This window comes from Phyllostomus hastatus, unplaced genomic scaffold, assembly GCF_019186645.2.
Source record: "Phyllostomus hastatus isolate PE091 unplaced genomic scaffold, TTU_PhHast_1.1 phas_scaffold_216, whole genome shotgun sequence".
Lineage (NCBI taxonomy): Eukaryota > Metazoa > Chordata > Mammalia > Chiroptera > Phyllostomidae > Phyllostomus > Phyllostomus hastatus.
In genome coordinates, this window is record NW_025334018.1 from 7,816,289 (window position 1) to 7,839,702 (window position 23,414).

At 40.1% G+C, this 23,414-nt stretch overlaps 1 protein-coding gene across 4 annotated transcripts; it reads right to left on the reverse strand.

Moving 5' to 3' along the window:
• Positions 1–814: 814 nt before the first annotated feature.
• On the reverse strand, positions 815–21,656 carry PRPF3 (pre-mRNA processing factor 3). Of its 4 annotated transcripts, XM_045817159.1 has the most exons (17): positions 21,532–21,573; positions 20,257–20,414; positions 19,227–19,411; positions 18,495–18,625; positions 16,375–16,521; positions 14,761–14,844; positions 14,378–14,598; positions 13,465–13,771; positions 12,681–12,847; positions 11,693–11,772; positions 9,683–9,826; positions 8,277–8,376; positions 7,991–8,104; positions 6,897–7,015; positions 5,859–5,942; positions 4,555–4,616; positions 815–1,174 (listed from the first exon to the last, which is right to left on the reverse strand). In XM_045817159.1, the coding sequence occupies exons 3-17, from the start codon at positions 19,369–19,371 to the stop codon at positions 1,028–1,030; spliced, it is 2,052 nt and encodes a 683-aa protein (XP_045673115.1). In that variant the 5' UTR covers positions 19,372–19,411; positions 20,257–20,414; positions 21,532–21,573; the 3' UTR covers positions 815–1,027. The 4 variants fall into 4 exon arrangements, with proteins under 4 accessions (XP_045673115.1, XP_045673118.1, XP_045673119.1 ...); XM_045817162.1 differs by lacking the exon at positions 20,257–20,414 and having other exon boundaries at positions 21,532–21,656; XM_045817163.1 differs by lacking the exons at positions 19,227–19,411; positions 20,257–20,414; positions 21,532–21,573 and adding an exon at positions 17,147–17,242.
• Between the last annotated feature and the right edge of the window lie 1,758 nt (positions 21,657–23,414).

Consider the following 23,414-nt stretch of genomic DNA (forward strand, 5'->3'; position numbering starts at 1 on the left):
ACTAAAACTAAACCAGAAACATTAAATGTTTAAACAGAACATCCAGTCAGATTCTTGGGGGTAGGGATTTGGGAAAAAACCTACATGTTTTTTAGAAAAAGATTTTTAAAAAGTATCATTCAAGTGAGGAACTAGGCTAAATTCCCATTCCACTTTACAAACTCACATGTAACATCCTCCTTGGATTCTCTTTCTGTGTCCACTCGACCTCCAACACACATTCTCATATATGCACCCATTTGAAGAATAATTTCTTGTCAAGGATGCTTAGTTCTGGCTGGTGTGGCTCCTTGGACTGAGTGCAGCCTTAAAACCAACAGGTCACCGGTTTGATTCCCAGTCAGGGCACACACCTGGGTTGCAGACCAGGTCCCCAGGAGGGGTGTGTGAGAGGCAACCACACATGGTTCCTCTCCCTTGATGTTTCACTCCCTTTCTCCTTTCTTTCCCCTCTAAAAATAAATAAAATCTTAAAAAAAAAAACAAAAAAACTTAGCCAAGACCAGAAGTAATCTGTCTACCTTCTGACTATATACTGAAAGCTGAGATGGATACTCATTTGTTCCCCTCTTACCCACTTAACACCTCTTTTCTGCTTCAGTCTGCTCCAGGAAAATAGTTTTATCGCTCTTGCCCCAAAATGAGGTCCAAAAATTTCCATTAGACCTCAAAAACACATACCCATCCATCCTCCCATCCATTCACATATACATAAACATCAATGACAAAATTTGCTTTTTCCACAGCAATTGCTAGAAGTCTGGAGAAAAGATCACCTGAAGACCTATGAGTGTGTGAAAAATACCATACAAACTTTAAAAATAACTCTTTAATCATATGCACATGAGGGAGTAAAGGGCAGCACCAGGCTGACAGGGGAAGGGAGCAACGTGTTCTCCCTTTGTCCCAGTGTCGGCTTGGCACAGTTCTGAGATCACACACACAAGTGGGCACGGCTGGGAAGTAGAATAAGGGAGGGAACTGAAGAAACATAGGCAAGGGGGTAGAGGCAAGGCTTGCAGTAGTCTCAGTCGGTGCACTCCAACACAGATTCACTTAGGGCAAGGTCCCAGTAGTGTTCAGCCCCATGCTTTTTGAAATGCTCCCGAGCCATGTTCTCTGTAGGGCACTGTTTGAATTTCATATCCCCAAAGCTCCGGTCTTTGGCTGTACCCTGGGAAAGAGACAAAATGTGTAATAGCAGCACTACAATTTCTAGTTTAAATCAGTACATAGTGGCAATTTTCAACAGGTGTGTTGTGCCTCAAGAATTTTTAAAACACACAATACTTGACTATTTAGTCAGTATTTAGTCAGGCACACTAACCACCTTTCCCTTAGATTGTAAAAAAAAAAAAAAAAAGACAACAGTGAACAACAAAACAATAGCTGTCTGGTCTGAATGAATCAAAATTATCTCTCTCTTTTTGTCAGACCAGCAAAAAATGTATTTTTTGGTGCACTGTAGAATTTCAGTCATTAGTGTAAGTGACCATGAGATGAAAGACTGAAAATCACTGAGATATAGTATCATTTTATAAAGTATAATAATGCTTGCGTGCGTAGCAATGTGCCTAACTGAAAGTGATTTTTATGGGGAAAGCAATTCTTTTTCTTTTAAAATTTTATTTATTTTTAGAGAGGAAGGGACGGAGAAATGAGAGGGAGAGTAACATCAATGTGAGAGAGAAACATCAATTGGTCACTTCTCCTATGTGTCCCAACCGGGCATTGAATCTACAACTCAGGCATGTGCCCTGAATGGAAATCATTCTGGCCATCTTTCAGTTCACAAGCTGGCTCAATCCACTGAGCCATACCAGCCAGGGCTGGTAAAAGCAATTCTAATATCCATCTCTTTGCATGTGGTGTGTGAGTTTTCATGAATTTACACATAAGGGTTTTTCCTTTTGATTCAATGGAGGATGAGGAGTTCTGTGGCCTGGTGCCTGGGTGGGAAAGCAAGTCAAGAAAGACTACAGAGGGTGAGATGGAATGAACTTGTCTCCCACCAGGCCTCCAGGACTAGATTTGGGCCTTTCAGGAGAAAGGTGTTAGAGAACCAGATGCTGAAGGACTCTTTTCACAAGACTTAGTGAGACCCTGTGTACAAGAAGGGTTTGGGCCCAGTGATAAAGAGCAATAAAGGGACAAGGGGGAAGAGAGGTAAGGGGGAGCCAGGGGGCTACCTCCACAGAACAATAGGACAAGATACAGTAACTGGGTGGAAGTGCATTGTCACCAAAGGCACTAGCAGCAATGACAGTCATAAAATGCTACCTCAAGTCTTTTAGAGATCAGATTCTAGTAAGGACACTGGAACAGAATTTGGCTTATTTCTGAACCTGAGATGCAGTTCCTGAGGACACTGAGAGAAAAATGGAAGAGAATTTGAAAGAAATGAAGAGGCTAGGATATTAAGTATACAGGTGGGGACTTATGAGACAAAAAAATAGGTATTATGGTTGTTATGACTAAATATTTATGCATAAATTAGAGGAATATAGGATAAGACAGAAAACTGCATGAAAAACAGTTAGTAGCAATCACCCATAAAGTGTGATCTTAAAGAATGAGAGAGCCCTGCCTGATATGGAGTGGATTGAATGCTGGCCTATGGCCCAAAAGGTTTCTGGTTCGATTCCCAGTCAGGGCACATGCCTGGGTTGTGGGCCAGGTTCCCAGTTGCAGGCATGCAAAAGGCAACCAATTGGTATTTCTCTCGCACACTGATGTTTCTCTCTCTCTCTCTTTCCCTTCCCCTATCTCTAAAAATAAATAAATAAAATCTAAAAATAAAAGAACCAGGGAATCGAAAAAAAAAAAAAAAAACTATTTCAGTAAGTGCTCTTTTTTGTTGTGAGAATTTATTTTAATAAGCATTCACTACCCTTTTTTTAAATTCTCACCTGAGGATATGTTTATTGATTTTAGAGAGAGAGGAAGGGACAAAGAGAAACATCAACATGTGAGAGAGAAACATGGATCAGCTGCCTCCTGTATGAGCCCCAACTGTATGTATGAGATTGAACCTGCAACCTAGATATGTGCCCTAACTGGTAATCCAACCCACCTTTTGGTGCATGGTCTGATGCTCCAACTAACTGGGCGACCTGCCCAGGGCAGCATTTACTACTTTTGTAATAACTTAATACTTTTATAATAAAGAACTAGTTACTAAATACTAACACGTTTAAAAAATAGAAGATACACATAAATCAACATAAGAGAATATAAAATGAAAACAATAAATCAAAGGTAAAAAATATTTACAATGCATAAAATATATTTTCGAGTGGGAATAAAAGGATTACTATACTATATCAGGATAAGGATATAATTACTGAGACAAGAAACTTTTAATGGTTCCTAGAGAAACAGTATATTTTCTGCTTCAAAAAAGGGTGAATAATGCATAATTCACAAACTGGCCTGAATAAGCCCATTCATTCATTCATTCTTCAGAACTAACGCTGGTTCACTAAGATTTCAGGGATGAAAGAACTGTATAACCAAAAAAAAAAAAAAAGTTCCATTTGAAGAGTGATTTATTTACTTTTTACAAAGTACCATTATATAATAATCTAATTAGGTTCTCAAAAAAATAACCTTTGCTCTGGCTGGTGTGGGTCAGTTGGTTGGAGCACTGTCCAATAAACCAAAAGGTGGCGGGTTTGTTTCCTGATCAGGACACATGCCTAGGTTGTGGGTTCAGTCCCCAGTAGGTGCATGTATGAGAGGCATTGATCTTTTTCTCCCTCACATCAATGTTTTCTCTTTCTCTCCTGTCCCCTGTCTCTAAAACCAATTAGCATGTCCTATAGGGAGGATTAAAAAAGAAACCTCTACAGGGGGGGAAAATTATAACCACATTTTATAGACAAAAACAACAGTATTGAATTTTAAGTGCCTTGCCCAGTTACACAGCTAACAAGTGGTACTGACCAGACTCACAACTCTATAGTCTTAAGTTTAGTATTTCTTTCACTATATCCAAACAAAAACCCAACAATTAATTTCCCTCTTTATAAGCTTGATCTATGACTATGAAATAACTCAGTTGAGAATTTGTAATCTTGCCACAGGTTTTCCAAACTCTTCTCCAGATGGTAGATACTAACATACTTACCAACTTAAATAAAATATAATGAAGAATTTGCTGCCAAACATTAAACAATGAATTCCAAAAAAATAAAAAACAACAAAAAAACCCACCCACAAGTTACATAACAGATTAGGCATTGTTTAGTTTTACCATTCCACTGCTTCATTTGAATAGTCTGAACAATCAATAATTAGCTAAAGTTCTACTTCACTGTTTAATAAAGAATCACTACCCTGGCTGGTGTGGCTCAGCTGGTTGAATGTCAGTCCATGAACCAAAAAGTTGCTGGTTCGATACCCTGTCAAGGCACATGCCTGGGTTGTGTGTTTGGTCCCCCATCGGGGCATGTGTGAGAGGCAACCAATCTATGTTTCTCTCTCCCTTTCTCTCTCCCTTCCCTTCTCTGTAAAAAATAAATAAGTATTTTAAAAAAGAAAAGAATCACGTACCTCCCAGACTAGTACACATTTGTTGGTTTTCTTCACAGCTTCCTCATCGGATTCTTCGTCATCTGGAAAAGACAATATAGCTAAATCTTGCTCTAGATTTAGACTAAAGACCAAGATTTAGGTTCTAAACAAATAATATTCAAATCAACCAAAATTCTTTTAAATATTGTCACCCTTTACCATCAAATGTCTTGTTACTCTTCACCTCCAAATCAGACTGGAAGCTTTATATAGACGGGGAAATTAATTCAACATTTACTGAGTAGCTAGTATGTGTCAAGAGCAAGTATGTGTCAAGCAACCAAAATAAAAACTTGACCTAAGCAACTTTGAGAGCAAGGCTTCAGATGCCAGATGGCAAGAGTCTATCCTTGAAGAGGTTTTAGTCTAATGGAGGAGGAGGGCAAATATACCTAGTAAAAATAGGAACACTTGTAAAACAAAATATAGGTCAACTGTTGTAAAAAAAAGTAACTACTTTGTGAGGTTAAAAATACTTTAAGACCAAAAAGTATAATAGGACAAAAGTCAGGTTAAAAAAAAGTCTTGCCCTGTCTGGTGTGGCTCTGTGGATTGAGCTCTGGCCTGTGAACCAAAGGGTCACAAGTTCGATTCCTGGTCAGGGCACATGCCTGGGTTGCAGGTCAGGTCCTCAGTAAGGGTTGCTAGAGAGGTAACCACACAATGATGTTTCTCTCCCTCTCTTTCTCCCTCCCTTCCCCTTTCTAAAAATAAATAAAATCTTTAAACAAGTCTCTGCATATGTTAAATGCTAAAAGAGGTTTTCAAAGAGGAGTGAATATTGATGGAAGAATGACAGCCAAGAGGATGTCAAATACACACACACACACATATTTGATAAAATAAAGTTGGGCAAAAGAATGAAAAGCACATTTTCTTGAACAAAGCAGAAAGTTTTTTTTTTATCTCAAAGTCTTTTTGTCTTGAACCCTTCAAAAAATTTTATCAAAAAGTAATACAGCCAATGTACATATATATGAGTGCATATAGTGTGCTAAATGTTCACAAACTTAACACACTCAAGTAATTGGTATCCAGACCCAGGACAGACAGGGAAACTGGTAGAAAGGCCTGAAAGGACAGGTAGAAAAATAACTAACACTCATGCATATGATCATATAACAAATACTATATGAATGTGTAGCAAGCTCATAATCCAAATAGGTCTTTCGAAAATTCCTGAACATTACCTAGTGTTAGCAAGAATGTCAGAGGTAGGGAATACATGAATGGACAGAATACAGCCCCCAACTCCCACCTAATCCCCTCTAACCCCCATTCACCATCTCCCTTTGTGTTAGATGTCTGTTCATCCCACTTTATCCGATGCAGCATAAGACGCTTAAATTTCTTCTGGGACTTGGGGCCTGGAAACAGAAAAGGAGAATTTTGCCAGGATTGTGGAAGATGGTGGCATAGAAAGTACCTCTGAGCTCATTCAATGCCCAGATATTAATATGGTAGTTGAAGCAATACCAGGAATTACAGCTTAGGTCCTTTTACTCTAATAAACATGGAAACAGAGGCCCAGGATATTACAAAGCTTGTCCAGAAAAAGTCCAGCCATTGTTAATATGATAACGGTCTGCACAACATCAATGTAACCTGGCAGCCAAGGGGAGTGAACTGGAATGTTCCTGTGTGAACAATGACAACTTCACTATACTAGTCAGTGGAGACGGTAGACACTGTTGAGTGAGGTGTACTGTGTAGCCATTGCATTCAAAACAACTGAGCCCACAGAGCAACAAATCTTCATCAGATTTTGTGGTAAGTTTGAAATTCCTCCATGGAAACTATTCAGATGATTCAGAAGCCTGCAGCTATGGGCAACTGGTGACTGGCAGCTTCATCACAACAATGCACCCATTCATGTATTATGTCCTGTACAATTTTGGGGGGAAACATCCAATCACCAGGTGACTCAGACCCCCTATAGTCCAGATTTGGCACCTGCAACTTCTGGCTTTTCCCAAAACTAAAATCACCTTTGAAAGGGAAGGGATTTCAGACTGTTGATGAGATTCAGGAAATACAATGGGGCAGCTGATGGCGACTGGGAGAACTGTATGAGGTTCCAAGGTGCCTATGTCGAAGGGGACCGAGGCATCATTGTCCCAGGTAAAGTGTATCTTATACCTGTCTTCTTCAATAAATGTCTCTATTTTTCATATTGCATGGCTGGATACCTTCTGGATAGACCTTGTATACCCAAGTATGGTTCTAAAATACTATCTTCTTCTCCTTTCTCTCACCATGCTAATGACTTCAAGGCCTAGGGTTGCCTGGGGATAATCTCCCGCATTTTTTTTCAGACTCACCCCCTTCCACTACTACCACGTTGACATCCTTGTGCAGTACCACCACCCCTGTCAGGTACAGTTGCCCAGCATTGGCCTCAATCTTGAACTTCTTGGCTGGATTGCTCAAATTTCGAACTCTGGAGAAGGGAAAGTTTAGTTACGGCTTTCATTTTAGCATCAGTAGCTGCCTGAATGGAATGGCAAATAAATAGATGAATCCAAAATGATTTTTTTCTCTAAGGAAAAAAAAAGATCTTTGGAGTAAGTGAACATACTAATGCATAAAAGGCAGAACTGATGAGTCTAGTATTTCCATTGTCTTATACCTCTTCAAAGTCTAGCACTTGGACACCTCACAATGAACAGCAGGTGATCAGAATTTACCCAAAAATGAAAGAAAGGTATTCGCCATTATCTAAAAATACTTTTAACTGTTCTTGCCAGTATAAAGATCAACATATTCTTTGCCCTTAAATACTTAGAATGTAGTTACAATGGTATCCATAAAAAATTTCTAAGATACATGAAAAACTGTTTGGAGCAATTACCCATAGCGAGTGGACCTAAGGGATCAGAGATTAGGAAGAGAACGTCCCCTTAAGTGTACTTCCATACTGTCAGGATTTTTTTTTCTTAACAGGGATTCACTACTTTTACAATATACCACTTTTTATAATTAAGAACTAGTTACTAAACATGAACCTGTTCTAATACAAGAGAATAAAAACATTAAATTAACATAAAAGTAAAAGTGTATGAAGTGCAATCTGGAGTGGGACTAAAAGGATTTTTGCAGTACATTGGGAGACACAGGGTATTTTATGCCTCAAAAAGCACACATGATCCTTAGTTCACATCTTGGCCTGAACCAATACATTCATTCACTCATTCTTCATAACTATTACTGGTTCACTAAGAAGACCTCAGACACAGAAGAGTAAGTCTCACCACTGTAAAAGATTTACTAATTCCTCCTTCACACTAGGGTCATTTAACGAGGGCAGGGGCTGATAATTTTATGTATGCTTTTAGAGCACAGTAATCTTCCCTCAAGAACTTGGAAAATGTTTTGGTGTTTTGAAGGGGAAGGCTGGCCCAGTTTGGACACCTACCTATATACAGATATGTGTACCCCCTGTGAAATGTCTTCTTTAAGTTTTTTAATTTTCTTGACCTTTCTCTGTTCTGCTGTTAGTTTTCGGGCAGCGTTGGCCTCTTCATGCGCTCTGTCGTGACAGGAAGGACATCCACAAGTGAGAAAGGCATTGAAGATCAGAGGCAGGGCTGAGGGAAAGAGAGAGCAACGGAGGACTCTCCCCTCCCTTCAAATATGGATCCCCCACAAGAGCTTGGGAAAGATACTTGCCCTGGGTTTCCACCCAATCCCATGGCACTTACTTCTGTCTTTTTGCCATCTGAGCTCTGACATGGGCTTCTACCTTCGTGGGGTCTTGAACAGCTTCTGTTCCTAATACTCGCATCAAATTGGAAATTCTCACTGCAGTGGAGAAAGGACACAAATCAATCTCTGAAACTGCTTCTCCAGCTGGGATAACCTATCCTCTCCTCTACCAATTCATATTGTTTATCTATTTCAAATCTGCTCAAAACTCACCTCTTCCAAAAGCTCCTACCTTGAAAAGCCCATACAATTAACTCGGCACTAGTGGCAATTCACGCAATTAATCTAAATAGTTGGTATGCATTTATTTACATGGCTTAAAAATTTTATGAAAGGCAAGAAACTTGTATTTTTTAAGTGTTATTTTTTATTTAAAAATATTGTTTTTAATTCTCGCCTGAGGCTATTTACTGATTTTAGAGAGAGGAAAAGGATGGGGGGTAGAGAGTGCAGCATCGATGTGAAAAACATCGCCTGGTTGCCTCCCATAATCGCCCTGACTGAGGATAAAACCCACAATTTTTTGGTGTATGGAATGATGCTCCAAATAACTGAGTCACCCAGGCAGGGCTATTTTCTTTTTTAAGTTGAATTTATTCGGGTCATATAGCTCAATAAAATTATACAGGTTCCAAGTGTACAATTCTACAACACATCATCTGCACACTGTACTGTGTGCTCACCATCTGAAGTCTAGTCTCCTGTCACCATTTATCCCCCATTTACTCTCTTCCACCCAGGAAACTTAATTTCTTTGGTATTTTCACTTTGATAAAAGCATGTGGTTAAAAGATCCTATACATGTCAGGGCTCACTCAAAATATTGCTGAATGACAATGGAAACTACAGGACTGAGGTTTCTTTTTTTACTGTATTTTCATTTTTCAAATATTAAGAATTATAGCCCTGGCTGGTGTATCTCAGTGGATTGAGCGCAGGCTGCGAACCACGCATTGCAGGTTCGATTCCCAGTCAGGGCACATGCCTGGGTTGCAGGCCATGGCTCCCAGCAACCACACATTGATGTTTCTCTCTCTCTTCCTCTTTCTCCCTTCCCTCTCTAAAAATAAATAAATAAAATCTTAAAAAAAAAAAAAGAATTATGTACATAACCACTCTAAGCAAATAGTGCAACTACTATCTTCACGAATTTCAAGACCATATTCTTCCAGGAAGATCAATGTGTTATATGACCAAAAATACTTAAAATAAACCTTAATTACCTCTACAATGAATACATTGATCTTTTTAAATAAGGAAAGATAGTAGAAAATTTAGGAAAGAAAAAAACCAATAAACGATTCTTGGAAATAGCACCCAAATACAGACAGATGCTGATGTTCCTCTAGAACTACAGGAAGCAACAGGCCACCCCTCTCATCCCTGTTTTTAAAACACGTACCTTTGGGCTCCGGAGGGGGCATCAGGCCCAGCCTGACTTTCTCTTGTAGCTCCTTCTGTGCTTCCCTCCTTGTTTGCCTTCGAAGTTTCTTCTGTTCCTTCTTGGTAAGATAGACCCCCAGAGTAACTGGTGTGTCATTGTCAACTGTTAATCAGAGAAATGAGCAATAAGCATATTAGAGGGATGTAGGTGTTGGATCAATCACATTAAAAGAATCTTTACTTTAACCATTTTGGTTATTTTTAGGTTGTGATAGTGGTAATGTTTTATTTTTAAAAAGCAATCTATCTTTTGTGAGTAGTATTCTAACTTGATTTTCTTTAAGCAATTGAACCCTTTATCAACTGAAATGTGGCAGATCTAGAAAACAAAATTAGAGCTGTTCTGGTCTCTCTGCTTGAGGATTTTGAGTGGGGGGGGTGCATCTAGAATCCTTTCTGGATCTTACCTCCTGAACTTTAATGTCTCTGTGTAATATGGTTTGAAAAATCATTGGCCAAAATGATAAAATTTATAATTTTAGAGTTATGGGGAATGAAAAAATTCATCTGGACCCCCAAAGCAGGCTTACACAACTTTTGAAAACAAACACCTTCCCCCAACATTCTTCTAATGATTCACAACGATGACAGCTAAGTAGACTCAGATTAAGTAAAATTCAATGATTACACCTTGTTTTAGCTCAAGATCTCATTCTATTTTTCTGAAGTTACTGACAAGCAAATTTACAGAGATATTATCTCTTCTGTCCATCCCAAACCTGATGAAAGCATTCAAGTCTTTTAGGATCCACATAACTCTTGAAGAAGCACATCAGTTTATATTACCTACCTGCATGTGAGAAAATTCTGTGTTCTAAGTGATTTGCCCAAGCGATTCACCTGGTTAAAACACAGCTTATCTTTTTTGACTGAGGTAATAAGATTTTTTTAATTAAGCAGGGGAGAAAGTGTTTTATTTTTTTTACTTGTAGATTTAAAGACTTTATTTATTTTTACAGACAGGGGAATGGAGGCAGAAAGAGAGGGAGAGAAACATCGATGTGAGACAGAAACATCCATCAGCTGCCTCTTGTTATGTACCCAACCGGCACCCAACTGGTGACCTTTCACTTTGCAGAATGACACCCAACCTACTGAGCCACATGGGTCAGAGCTGAGCAAATAGACTTTTGCTACAAAAATGATAAAGAGAAAGACTGAAGACAAAGAAGATAGAAGGGCAGGAATTCAGAAGTGATATACAAGACTGGAATTGGGAGTCAACACCATGGCAAAAGCCCAACTTGTAACAGACATCAATGAGATCCTCTTGAGATTAGGCCTCAGTGCCCTAGAGCTGCATTGTCCAATACCGTGGCCACTAGCCACAAATACATTTAAATGTAAATTAAAATAGAAAATTAGCCAGGACTGGTGTAACTCAATGGGCTGGTCATTGTTGGGAAACTAAAAGGTCTCCAGTTTGATTCCTAGTCAAGGCACGTGCCTGGGTTGCAGGCCAGGTCCCTGGTTGTGGGTGTGTGAGAGACAACCAATGTTTCTCTCCCTCTCCTTCTCCCTCCCTTCCCCTCTGTCTAAAATAAATAAATAAAATCTTTAAAATATATATTTTATTTATTTTTAGACAGAGGGGAAGGGAAGGAGGAAGAGAGGGAGAGAAACACCAATGTACGGTTGCCTCTCGAACGCCCCCTGCCAGGGACCTGGCCCATAACTCAGGCATGTGCCCTGACTGGGAATCAAGCCAACAACCCTTTGATTCTCAGGTCAGCGCTCAAGCCACCGAGCCACACCAGCCATGGCTAAAAATAAAATCTTTTTAAAAAGTTGATTAAAATTTAAAATCAGTCCCTCGGATGAATTAGTACAAGTCAGTTTTCAAGTGCTCAATAGTCACAAGTGGACAGTGGCTACTGTATAGACAGTGCAGATAAAGAACATGTCCATTATCACACTGTCTACTGGATAATGTTTCTCTGGGACCTTGAGTAAGTAATCTATATATTACCGGGAGGGTTCAGCTGGGCTGGATGTTCAACAAGATTTGTGATCCCAAAATAATCTTCTCTCTTGGGATTTTGCTCTGTACTAAAATTGGGAGGAAGAAAAGAAAACAGAATGTGGGTAGAGATGATTCCAAGAGAAGTCTCAGAAACACAATGAAAACATCCATTCTTTTTAATGCACTCAAACACTTTTTAGTATTTGCATACCTATAACATATATTATATTACACAGGATTTTCAAGATGCGAAAACTGGGTTCCACTAAGGATGGACAACTCTCCCCACTAGTGCAATCTTTTTTCTACTCTAACACCCCTGATCGATATCAGTCTGTCATTAGTAACAATAATTCCCTAGGACAGTGGCTGACAAAGGAAAGGTAAGGAAAGGTTGAGACACACTCTCCTAAAGCCATGTATCAGAATGATAAAGCAGATATAGTTAATGCTCTCCAAATGTTTCCCTTTTATTTTTAAATTAAACTTATCGGGGTGACTTAGTCCGTAAGATGATACAGGTTTCATGTGTACATCTCCATGACACATGACCTGTACACTGCACTGTGTGTCCCACCACCTAGAGGAAAATGCTCTGTCACCATATATTTGGGCCCCTTTACCTTTTTCTAAGGGGTTCTTATATGCTTTATTTACCATTCTCTCTCCTATCAACTAAGAATCCTTGTTCTATTCTAGAACTAGATCTTTAAGAACATAAACACCTATTTTAAGTAACAAAAAATGTAAGAAAATATGCTAAAAGCAAATGTATAACAAAAGCAAATAATTTACAGATTTGCTTTTAGATTACTTGTGTCCATTCCTCCTACATAACCCAAAAAACTAAAAATAACCCACATAACGTATTCTTTATAAGTATATGAGCTTGTATAACAGTTACCTATTTCTCCTGGATTTTAAAAGTTTACTTAATGAATCACTATCACCTCTCCCATTAAAACTATAGTCTTATTAAAAGAAATTAACTCACAGGTCAAAGCCATTGGGGATGATATAAGAGTCCCACCACTCAATTTCAGGAATATCCCCTTCCTTTAACTCCTTCTTAGGAGCAATGAGGGCCAACCTAGTCGAAGCATGGATTCCTGTTTTTCGAGCTGCCTGTGAGATCTCTGCCTGCAGCTTCTCCAGCTGAGCCTAAAGACAAGATAAACCAAGACAGGAAGATAAATTGGAGTCACAGAAAGCATGTAAGTAGTAGAATCCCAAAATTTACAACACTCCCTTGTTGAATTCTTTACACCTAATGGAACTAGTTCATAATTTCTGAAAGCTTAGGGGAAAAGCCATTCTGCTTTATTTTATCCTTTACTTAGTTGATTTACACACATCTCACCCTCATCACACCTCTGCACCCCACAGTGCCTACAGCAAACACGCACAAACGAAACTTTATGAAAACCTCATTCTGAGAGGCTGAAACGAGAAGGCAAAGGTCACTGAATATAGTCAGTTCAAAACTCTAGGTCTGTGGACAGTCTGCAGTCAATTTTAACACCAGGATAGCTATCCTCAAGTCACCCAAAAGGTTCTTAAATATTTCTTTCCACTGTTATTTGGATGTGGAGAATTTTCAAATTCAATTTTATTTCCACCTAAGCTGAATGTAATCCAGAAGGCAAATAAGCTAAAAATCAAGTCTAACTGCCTAAAACACAGAGAACTGAGTTGAAAGTATTTTAGGGATGTATTTAATTTCCTTTGTCACCTTCCTAACTTCTTTGAAGTTCTAGGTTATGTTCTACGCCAGATACCTTTGTCCGTAATCGTTGGGCAATCTTCTCAAATTTGCCCTTGTCATGGAATTTAAAAGTGCGTCTTTGTCGCTGGGAAGGGGCAATCGAAACTCGAGGGTCAAAATAGGTATTGGACTCCATGTCTTCTGATGGCTTTTCTTTAAGCTGTTGCTTGAATTGTTCCCTCTTTACAGCACGAATATTGGCCTTCAGAGTAGGCATGCGGTGTGTCAGCTCAATCTCCTTGCCTGTTGCATCTACAGTGCGACCCTGCTCGTCGAGAATCAGTGGTGTAGGTTTAGTTTGATCTTTCAACTCCACCTTCCTGAAAAACAGCCCACAAAGAAATAAATTACATGTGGGACAATAAGGCAAACAAAACACAAACAGAAAAGAAAACAAATCAAAGCCCAACTGTGGTAGGATGATGCTCAACCAAGTGAGCCACGCTGGTCAGGCGTGACCCCTAAATGGGGTTCAATGGATATAGTTGAGTTAAAACCAGGAGACCCGATTCTACTCTTAGCTTCAGTATTAGATGAATAACCTTAACCTCAGTCCTACCAATTATAAAAAGATTATAAACTCTGCAACAAGGAAACCAAGAGAATATATTAAATTGGTATTTATTCAGCATACGTAAGAAATAGGTAACTGTAAGAAATGATTTAGGTTCTTTGGCAGAAAAGGATCCGTAACATTCAAAGAAGCTCTGGCCGGGTATCTCAGTTTGTTAGAGAGTCATCCTGATACACCAAGGTGGCGGGTTTGATTCCCAGTCAGGGCACATGAATGCATAAAGAAGTGGAACAAATTGATGTTCCTCTCTCTCCCCCCACCCCCTCTAAAACCAATTTTTAAAAAATTGTGCTCACTTAAACGAAAATCCCTCAAAGGCATTTATTTGCTTCTCAAGCTTCAAGATACTCACGGGGGAGCAATGCCCATGGCATGAAGATTGGCCAGGCCCACCATGTTGGCATTGCCAATGAGCCCTGGCTTTAGTGCCAGCTGGGCTTGGATGCGGGCTTGCAGTTCAGCTGCTTTCCTCGCCTTCTCAATGGCATCGTTCATGAAAGTGGCAGCCTGGGAGGGCTGAATGGTATTGCCAATTGGAAGTCGCTCTGGCTGGGAGGAAGAAGGAGTCTTTGGCTGTGAGACAGAGAAAAATAAATCAGAATGAGATGGATTAGGCAGGCGCAAGTGCACACACTCACACACACAGAGTAGTAGACTTCTGGATTCTTATTCGAAAGTATGGCAAGAAGTTCTGTGCTCAAGATTATTCTTTTCAGAGTAATCTGGGTACAGTACCTGAGGTGTGGGGGGACTGATGAAGCTCAGTTGCTTTTTCCTCTCCTCAATTTGTCGTGTTGCTGCCTCCATCATCTGTTTGATCTGTTCTCGGGGGTGGGGGAGAGTTGAAAAACTATTAATGTCTTTTCTATTTCTCCCATACAGGTTCCTATATCCAAAAGGCTTTCAGGTCTAGAGGGCTAGAAACTTTTGAATGACATCATATTCTGCCTGTATCATCAGCTAGAAAACTTAGTAAAGATAAACCTACACAGCTAAGCAATGAATTCTTCAATGCATTTTCCCAAGGCAGGATTGGCACGTTAGGTAATAACACAGCTTGATGACTAAGACTCTGGAGTCAGAGAAACCTGAGTTTGAATCGTAACTCTGACATTTAATGCCTGTGTGACCTTGGACATCATATTTAATCCTTCAACTTCCAAGATCTAAAAGGGGTAAAAATAGTACCTACCTAACCAGGGCTATTGTGAGCATTTAAATAACACATGCAAAATTCCTAAAAGAACACAAACAAATCATGCCTATAAAAAAAATTATGTTATCAATCCCTAAATTCCTAGTTTGGATAACCAGAGACGACAATAAAAGATCTGCTTCATAGTCTCTTATAAACCCCTCCTTCTGTCCAGAGAAGTTCAGGGTGATAAGCTTTGAGGATAAAATCACATAACTCTTCTCAAATTTTCCAAGAGAACTGGTGTCAAGGGGCTCCAAAATATTTTTTAAATTTATTTTTAACACTTTTTGAGTAGGTGATATATTTATATAGTTCAAAATGTTAAATGTACAAAGGGATATATTGTGAATTCTTCCACCTCATTCTCTACTACAAAATTATCAGCTTTCCTTTCAGAAATATAAGCAAACCCATCCACCCAACCATATATATATGTTTATATTTTTTTCTACTCCCCCCCAAGAAACTAAATGATACAAGCAATAGTTACTGCTTATGTGGCAACAAAATTATTTTAAACAGAGCCCATTTTTTAAAAAAGATTTTCTTTATTTATTTTTAGAGAGAGGGGAAGGGAGAAAGGAAGAGAAGTATCAACATGTGGTTGCCTCTCACATGCCCCCTACTGGGGATCTGGCCCACAACCCAGGCATGTGTCCTGATTGGGAATTGAACCGGTGACCTTTGGTTTGCAGGCCGGTGCTCAGTTCACTGAGCCACACCAGTCAGGGCCTAAACAGAACCTATTCTTATAAAAACCAGATAATTCCTATTTTAAAAATACAAAGTCGACTTGAAATTATGCAAGTGGATTATATCTTCTCTGCAGTATATTTGGAAATTCTCCTCTAGCATCAAGCTGAGTTCTGATTATTTCCACAACTTTCCCAATGATCTAAAGAGGTACATAACTGGGCAAATGAAGTATGTAACACACCTTGCTTGCCACATAATTGGTACTCAGTAAATGCCATTTCATTAACCTTCAACTGGAATACTCCTGGTTAATCCAAGGAATGATGAACATAAAACAGGAAATAAAAGTTCCCCAGTACTAAACACTAATTCACATAGAGGCCACAATAAAAAGAGCAAGCATCTCTTGCTTCTTCAACTCACAAAATCACTATTTCCAGTTCTTAATTACTAACCTGGAGTTTAGTCAGCATGCCAGGGCTCTCTGAGGGAGGCCCAGGGATCACTTCTGGCTCCTCTTCCACCTCCTCAAAACGTGGAATCCGTCGCTTCTTTACTCCTGATGATTCCTTTGAGATCTCAGAGTCATCACCAAAAACTTCCTAAGGGAACCCAAGATGAAAGAAGAGTTGTATCCCTGCCCATGGGAGAAGAGAAGAATCATCCTAGTTCCTATCAGCATTCTGTGGCATTTCCCAGAGTCTCCTAGACCCTCCACCAAATGGACCATCTCACCCAACTTCATCATTCTCCCACTCCAGTCAAGCAAATTTCATCCCCATGTCCTTATAAATGTGCCCATTTCACAGTCTTTGCAAATGCTACTGCCACATGTGTAATGTTCTCCCTCAACTTTTCCACAACCCCTGTTCTAAATCCTGCCTAAAACTCACCTCCTCCAGGAAGTTTTCCTCATTAATAATCTCATCCCACTCTGATCAAACTGTTGTTTCGCCTCCTCTTAGCACTTAATAGTTTGGTTCATACTATGTAAAATACATTCCGTTTGCCAAGTGTTAAGTCTTTCAATGTTAGTCCTTTCTCCCAACTAGAGTCTAAGCTCTTCCAGGACAGGGGCTTTCTCTTTCTTCTTCAGTATTCCCCAGTACTACTTTGTTCTTATCAAACAATGGGAACTCAAATATGCTGACTAATTTGCAAGGTGAATTTAACAGGACCAAGAATGGCCAACTGGAAGGGACAATGGGAAAAAGCAAATGTACACACCGGTGGTAGGCTTTGGGTGACATCCCCTCTTCACTAGGAGGGCTCGTGTTTTGCAAGGACATATCCTCGGCCAGGGGTGAGCGCTTCCTGGAACTCCTACAGTTCAAGAAAAAGGACTCTCCCATAATATATTGTGTGGGGTGGGGACTTGAATGGACCAAAATGGGACCCATATCCCAAGGCTATCTAGATACCTCCTTCAAGAAACCGTTTTTTATTTATCCCACCCCATCTAGTCACTTCATTCACAACATGCCCTGCCCTAACTCATTTTCACTCTACAGATCTGTGTATAATGTGGATCAAGCATTCCCCTTTAAACATAATAAAATTCAACAAAAGATTATACTCAACCCTAAAATTTACATGAAATTGCTATTCAGATTTTTTAATTTGTGACTATATTTTGTTGTGTTCCCCCACCCCAACCCTTAAATTGCAAATTCTTTTAAGGCAAGGACTATCTCTCATTCCTCTGATCACCCTCCAATACCCTAAACACAAAGAACACACAAATATCTATTTTTCTTGGTTCCACAGCCTGGCCAGGGAACAAGAAGACATTGCTTATTCACTCTTCGTGCCTCAGGAAAAGCAATAGGATAGCCCAGGTATCAAAAGCACTTTGGAAGGTTTGATGGGAGTCACAGAAAAGATTTTTTTTAAGAGAGAGATTGACAGAGAGAAAAGAGATAGAGAGATCAGCTATGATACTGCAAATACTCAGAGGCCATGACCAATCAGCAATCACGGAGTAAAAAGTGAAGTAGGCAAGGGAATAACAATGGTCCATTTAAGTACTCTACTTATAGGGCCAGATGACCAGCAATATAATATATAGAAAAATGGCAGGCTCTCCAGACATATACTAAACAGTAACTGCTATTAGGTTTCCACCTGCAGGTCCACTGCAGAGAAATCTCCATAAAGGAGCAACAATGAGGTCTACAGCTCAGGTAGCAGTGGAGTCACACTTTGAAACAATCTATTAGGTGTCAAGTAAATCAAAGCAAGAAATCTTAGATCAATCTGTAGGCAGTAGTAAATGGGGTGGGGGTGGGGGGAGACATAGGGAAACATGAAAACCAAAACTCCTAACTGTATATGAAAAAAAAAAAAGCTATCAATTATTTCCTTGGAATATTTCTACCCATGAACTTAGGTAGTTCATTACTATAAATTGGTGATAATGCAAGTTCATTTCACCCCCTCTGCTTTAGGTCTAAGTACCTCTCCTGATTATTAGGTGTTCTAACAGTGGCTATCAAAGTGTGAGCCAAGTAAGCTCAGCAACTTTGTTACCATTCAAAACACTCCCGAGTTCACCAGATAGTTAACTGTAACCTACCTTTAGCTCTCGTTTTCTGCTCCTGTCACTGCTAGACTTGGAATGTCTAGAGCTTCGGCCTTCCTCCACAGCCTCAAAAAGTTTGTCCACAAATCGGAGAGTAGAATCATCAAGAAAAGGTTTCAGATGGTCTGACAGGGAAAAAAGAGGTGGCAGGGTTGAAAAGGTAAGAGTACTTCAGTGTAATAACAAGCATATAACAAACACCAACAGTGGGAATTTATCCCTGAAAGGAAGGAAACGTTTTCTTAAGTTTTTTTGTAGGATTCCCATAAATTCTCTTACACTGAATGACTTTATGAGGTAAAAATACAGTTATGATTTTTTAGAGTAGAAGTAGCATAGCCAGAGCAAACTCGGGGATTAAAAATCTCCCTAACTCTTCCCAAATGGCACAATGTAGGAGATGACTATTAATAAAATCTGTCTCCCTAAATTTTTTCATCGATAACAACTTCTGCATGTTTAGATGTCAACTTGAATCTGAATGTACTCATCTTACTTTAACACATTTCCTAAGTAAATGTAACTTAGGTAACAGTACAGTGGTCAAAGGAAGTCAGTATAAGATTAAAATGTCACCAAAAAAATTACAGAACAAAATTAGTTATTTGGGGTAGTTCCATATAATGCAAGAAAAACTAAAACGCAGCCTGACCCTTCTGGGAAAGTTCAAGGCAATGCTTGGGGCCATCCTATATGGTAAGTCAAAAAATTCAGAAAGGTACATACCAGCTGCCTTCTTCTTGTCCATGCCCTTCCCCACACAGTTCAGTGCTGCTGTGACCACTGTGGGCTCTGAGAAGCCCAGTACCCTCTTCACTGTCTTCTCTACCCATGGTTTTAGCTCATCCAGCTCCCTCTTGGACAGTGCCATTCTTCAGGAAAGGACAGCTCAATGGGATTCAATACTGCACCTAAAAAGGAATCAGAAAAGACTTAAGTTAGAGGACAGGAAAAGACCCAAGTGGTTAGTACATCAGGAATGTCTTTCCCACTCCTACACTTAATCCGTAGGCCAAGTTCTTCCACTTCATTTCAAGTCAAATTCTTTCCCTAAAACCCATATTCACAGCAAAAAGAACTACATTACACTTGATTTTTAACCCTGACTCAGCAGCAGTAGGTCAATGAAATCTGTGGAACCAACCAACCGACCAACCCTGGGAATAATCTAGTCTGAGAAATGAGTTCTTGCTTCTTTTCTGATCCTGTCTTATTAACAAGGGCTGGCAAACGTATAACCTGAAAACAAAACTAAAAAAGTCTACCTAGAGGCCAGCTTTTCTATCCTACTTCTAAGCAGGCGTTCCTTAACCCAATCTTGAACTATAGGTTTCCTTTTAAGTAAAGCAAATAAGGGAGATCAGTTATCCTATATCAAAGCTCATAATCCTTAAGACTGTCACTGCTAGACTGAAGTCATATTTCTCTGAAGTCATATTCATCCCAGTGAGAATTCTGTACCCAGATAAAAGTAATCCCTCAGCTCAGGAAGGAATACTCGCATTTTGGATGGTCTCTCTGTTTGCCTTTCACCTCTACTTTCCTACTTTTTAGCTTAGCAGAAAAAACACTACCATAAAGGACTCTCTATAACAAATCCTTAAATTCTCATTTAATGTAAGTTAGTATAATTCTTAAACATTATTCACGTTTACATTTTGATTTCCCACCTATATCTCCAAACTCATGAGCACAGAGAAAATTTTATCTCCCCGATTTTCTCCACAATGCCTGAAAATCAATAAACTGCACTGACCTCTATTTCCAAGCTAACCTCCGCCCAGCAGTGCCACATATCAGGGTCTGATCAGTGAGTCAGTCTTTCGAGATGTTTTAAGGCATGTTTTCTCCCAAAAGATTCAGTATGAATAACTTCTACATTCTTGGCAGGTTTATCCTTTTTAGGACCTGTTGCTAAAAAGTATAGGTAATTTTGGAATAACCACATGAGGCTAATAGTCATGAAACTCAGAGTGAAAGATCTTATGCCTCTGTGACACATCATATGAACGGTTCTATGGTGACTCTATCCACTCATCATGAGGCAGCAGTATAATCTACCAATCTCTACATATTTAATGTGCACTGCCCAAAAGCAGCATACTCAGGTCTCACACAGAGTGAAGAAAGAGCTCACACTGAACAGTTGCAACACTGAGCTCTGCTATTTAGCAGCCTTTAGGCAAGAGATTACTCTGTGTTCCTCAGTTTACTCATCTTACAAAATGAGGACAGCTGCCATACTTACCCTGTACTCAATTTATCCAATAAGTATCGTGTAATCACTAAGTGTCAGGCAGCATACTGGGTGCTGAGGATACATACAACAGTGAACAAAACAGACAAGAATCCTCGCTTTAACAGGGCTTATATTCCCGTAGAATTAAGTCACAGGCAATAAAGTGTAAGCAATTTGACAATCCAAACCAGTGTAAGTGAGATACTGCTCTATTAGATAAAATGTGTGTTCAGACACTATACTAACAGATGTATTCAAGCCCAACACAACACTCCATAAGATAATGTGCACATTAAACAAGCAGTGGGCAAAAATCAAAGTTTCACACAGTAACCAGCTTTGTCACTAACCAAATGTTGAACAAGAACTGCGTGGGGCGGGTGTGTATGTTATGGTGTGGAGAGGAAGGCAGCATGATCTCTGAATGAGCAAGGAGCAGAACCCAATCTTCTGAATTTCCTTACTCCCTGCGCTTCCTCACCACAACCCGAGTTACCTCCCTGAAGCCCCCATTCTTCTCTTTTTGCTCTTTCCGCCTCTTCGACCGGCCCCTACCCCACCTTGGTCTACCCGAACTCCTCCTCTGTGTGCTCGTCTCCCCACCCCATCCCCTTCCCGCCCCCGCCCTTTTCCTCTCAATAATTTCATTGCAACCCGTTCTCCCACGGAACCTTATTCTCTTAGCTGCCTTCTCACTGAACCTTCCCGCTTCGGTCTCCCTCTTAGACGGAGCCCTAGCCCCATGAGCCCAAACCCGAGGACACCCTCTCCGGGCCCGGGGCCACTACTCACCTCACAAACTTCAGCCCCTGAGACGGAGCCCGAACGTTACACCGGAACCGGAAACCTTCTCACTGCCCTACGGCCTGCCGTCGCTACCGCCACCGCCGCCGCCGCTTCCACGCTGCGGCCCTCCCACACGTGACGGGGGAGGGCCGGGCCGCGTCGCCGACTCGCGCAGCCTCAGTAGCCACCTTCTTGGCGGCGGAACGCATGCGTAGTGGAGCCCTGTAGTTGCAGCACACGTGTTCCCGCCAGCTTCGTTTTCCCCAGCTAAATCCGTTAAGCAGATTACTGCAAAGTACTTGTGGCCTGAAGCTGAAGTTGGGCTGCTTGCAGTGTGGAGAATGAGTGCGCTAAAAGCGAAGCTGAACGGGGTCTTTCTGGTAGAAACTCAACTCCCTTTAACAGTCGACAGCACCAGCATTAGCCACGTCTCCTTAACCTCTCCCCCTTGGTTAAATTAACAGTGCCAATGACCAACCACCCGGAAAAAAGTCGACTATAGGACTCTGAAGATAGCAGCGCCTCTCGCCTCCCCTTTTATTGTTTCATTCATTAATTGGTGGAACAAGTATTTATTGACTGCCTGCTAGCATGTGCCAGGAATTCACTGAGAGTCAGTGTTGCTTAATGATTGTAAGAGCACAGGTTTTGAAGTCCGAGTGCTTAGTTTCGTATTCCAGTTCTACTCATTAGGCAAATTACTTAAGCCCTCTATTTCCTCACCTGTAAAAAAAATCCGTCTCATTGGACTGCTGTGAGGACAAAGTGACTTAGAGTAATGTACTTAAAATAGTGCTGAGTTCAATAAAACTACATGATATATAAGATGTCCAATTGCCCACATGAATGTATAATAGACATCTCTATTATAGATATGTTATGTATTACTTACACCTACTATATAGACATAAGATAATTTACACAATTTACTAAACTCGATTCTATACCCCCTCACACACACAAAAAACAAAACACCCCAGCTCCCAATACAGTCTCCCTCATTCTAAGTTAATGGCAACTCTGTTCTTACAGTTATGCAGGCCAGTAATCTTGGAGTCATCCTGGACTCCTCTGTTCCATTGACCCTTCTTTCAAAATACATACAGAGACCCTTCTGCTTCTCACCACCTCCACTTACATCACTTTCATGCTTGCATTATTTTAGAAGCTTCCTAAACACTTTCTCTTTCTTCCACTTTGTCCCCCTTCAGTCTCATCACGTAAACATGTTATCTAGTACTAGTAGACACGTACTATAGTGATCACGTTAACACATTAGAAAGGGCATGTGACTCCCCTGCTCAAAACCATCTTCTCTGCCTTTTTATATCACTAAGTAAAGTGATCTCCAAGATATACGCTACTCCCTTACCTCTGTAATCTCATCTACTGCTACTCTTCACTCATTCATCTCTAGAATCCTGACCCCTTGTTTTTCCTTGGACACGCAAAGAATAATGCCAAGCTCAAGGCCTTTGCACTTACTGCTTTCTGCCTACATTGCTTTTCATCTAGATATCTACATGGCTTGGTCCCTCATCTCCTTCAGATTTTTATTCAAATGTAACTGCAATGATGCCTTCCCTGACCACCCTATTTAAGTCTGAAGACTGTTTGGCACTCCTGATTCCTCCAAGGTTTTTTTTTTTTTTTTTTTCCCTTTTCCATAGTTCTTATTATCACCTGCTGTACTAGATAATTTACTTATTATATTTACTGCAAATCATCTGAATCCCTCTGCTATAATGTAAATTCCTTAAAGGCAGGAACCATTGTCCTTAATATATCTTAAGTGTCTACCATAGCATTTGGCATAGTTAAATAAACATTTGTTGAATTAAAGAATGATGTACAGGCCTCAGAACCTGCTTAAGTCTGGTTTTTACCTA

Bases quoted from the DNA above. Each gene is read 5' to 3' on its own strand.
- PRPF3 (XM_045817162.1), bottom strand. From the start codon at position 19,371: ATGGCACTGTCCAAGAGGGAGCTGGATGAGCTAAAACCATGGGTAGAG. The intron at 7,016-7,990 runs GTAGGTGTCCAA...TCCCTTCTCCAG, and splicing joins GTACACATATCTGTATATAG to AGTTCGAAATTTGAGCAATC. The intron at 5,943-6,896 runs GTGAGTCTGAAA...TTCTGTTTCCAG, and splicing joins CGTGGTAGTAGTGGAAGGGG to GCCCCAAGTCCCAGAAGAAA.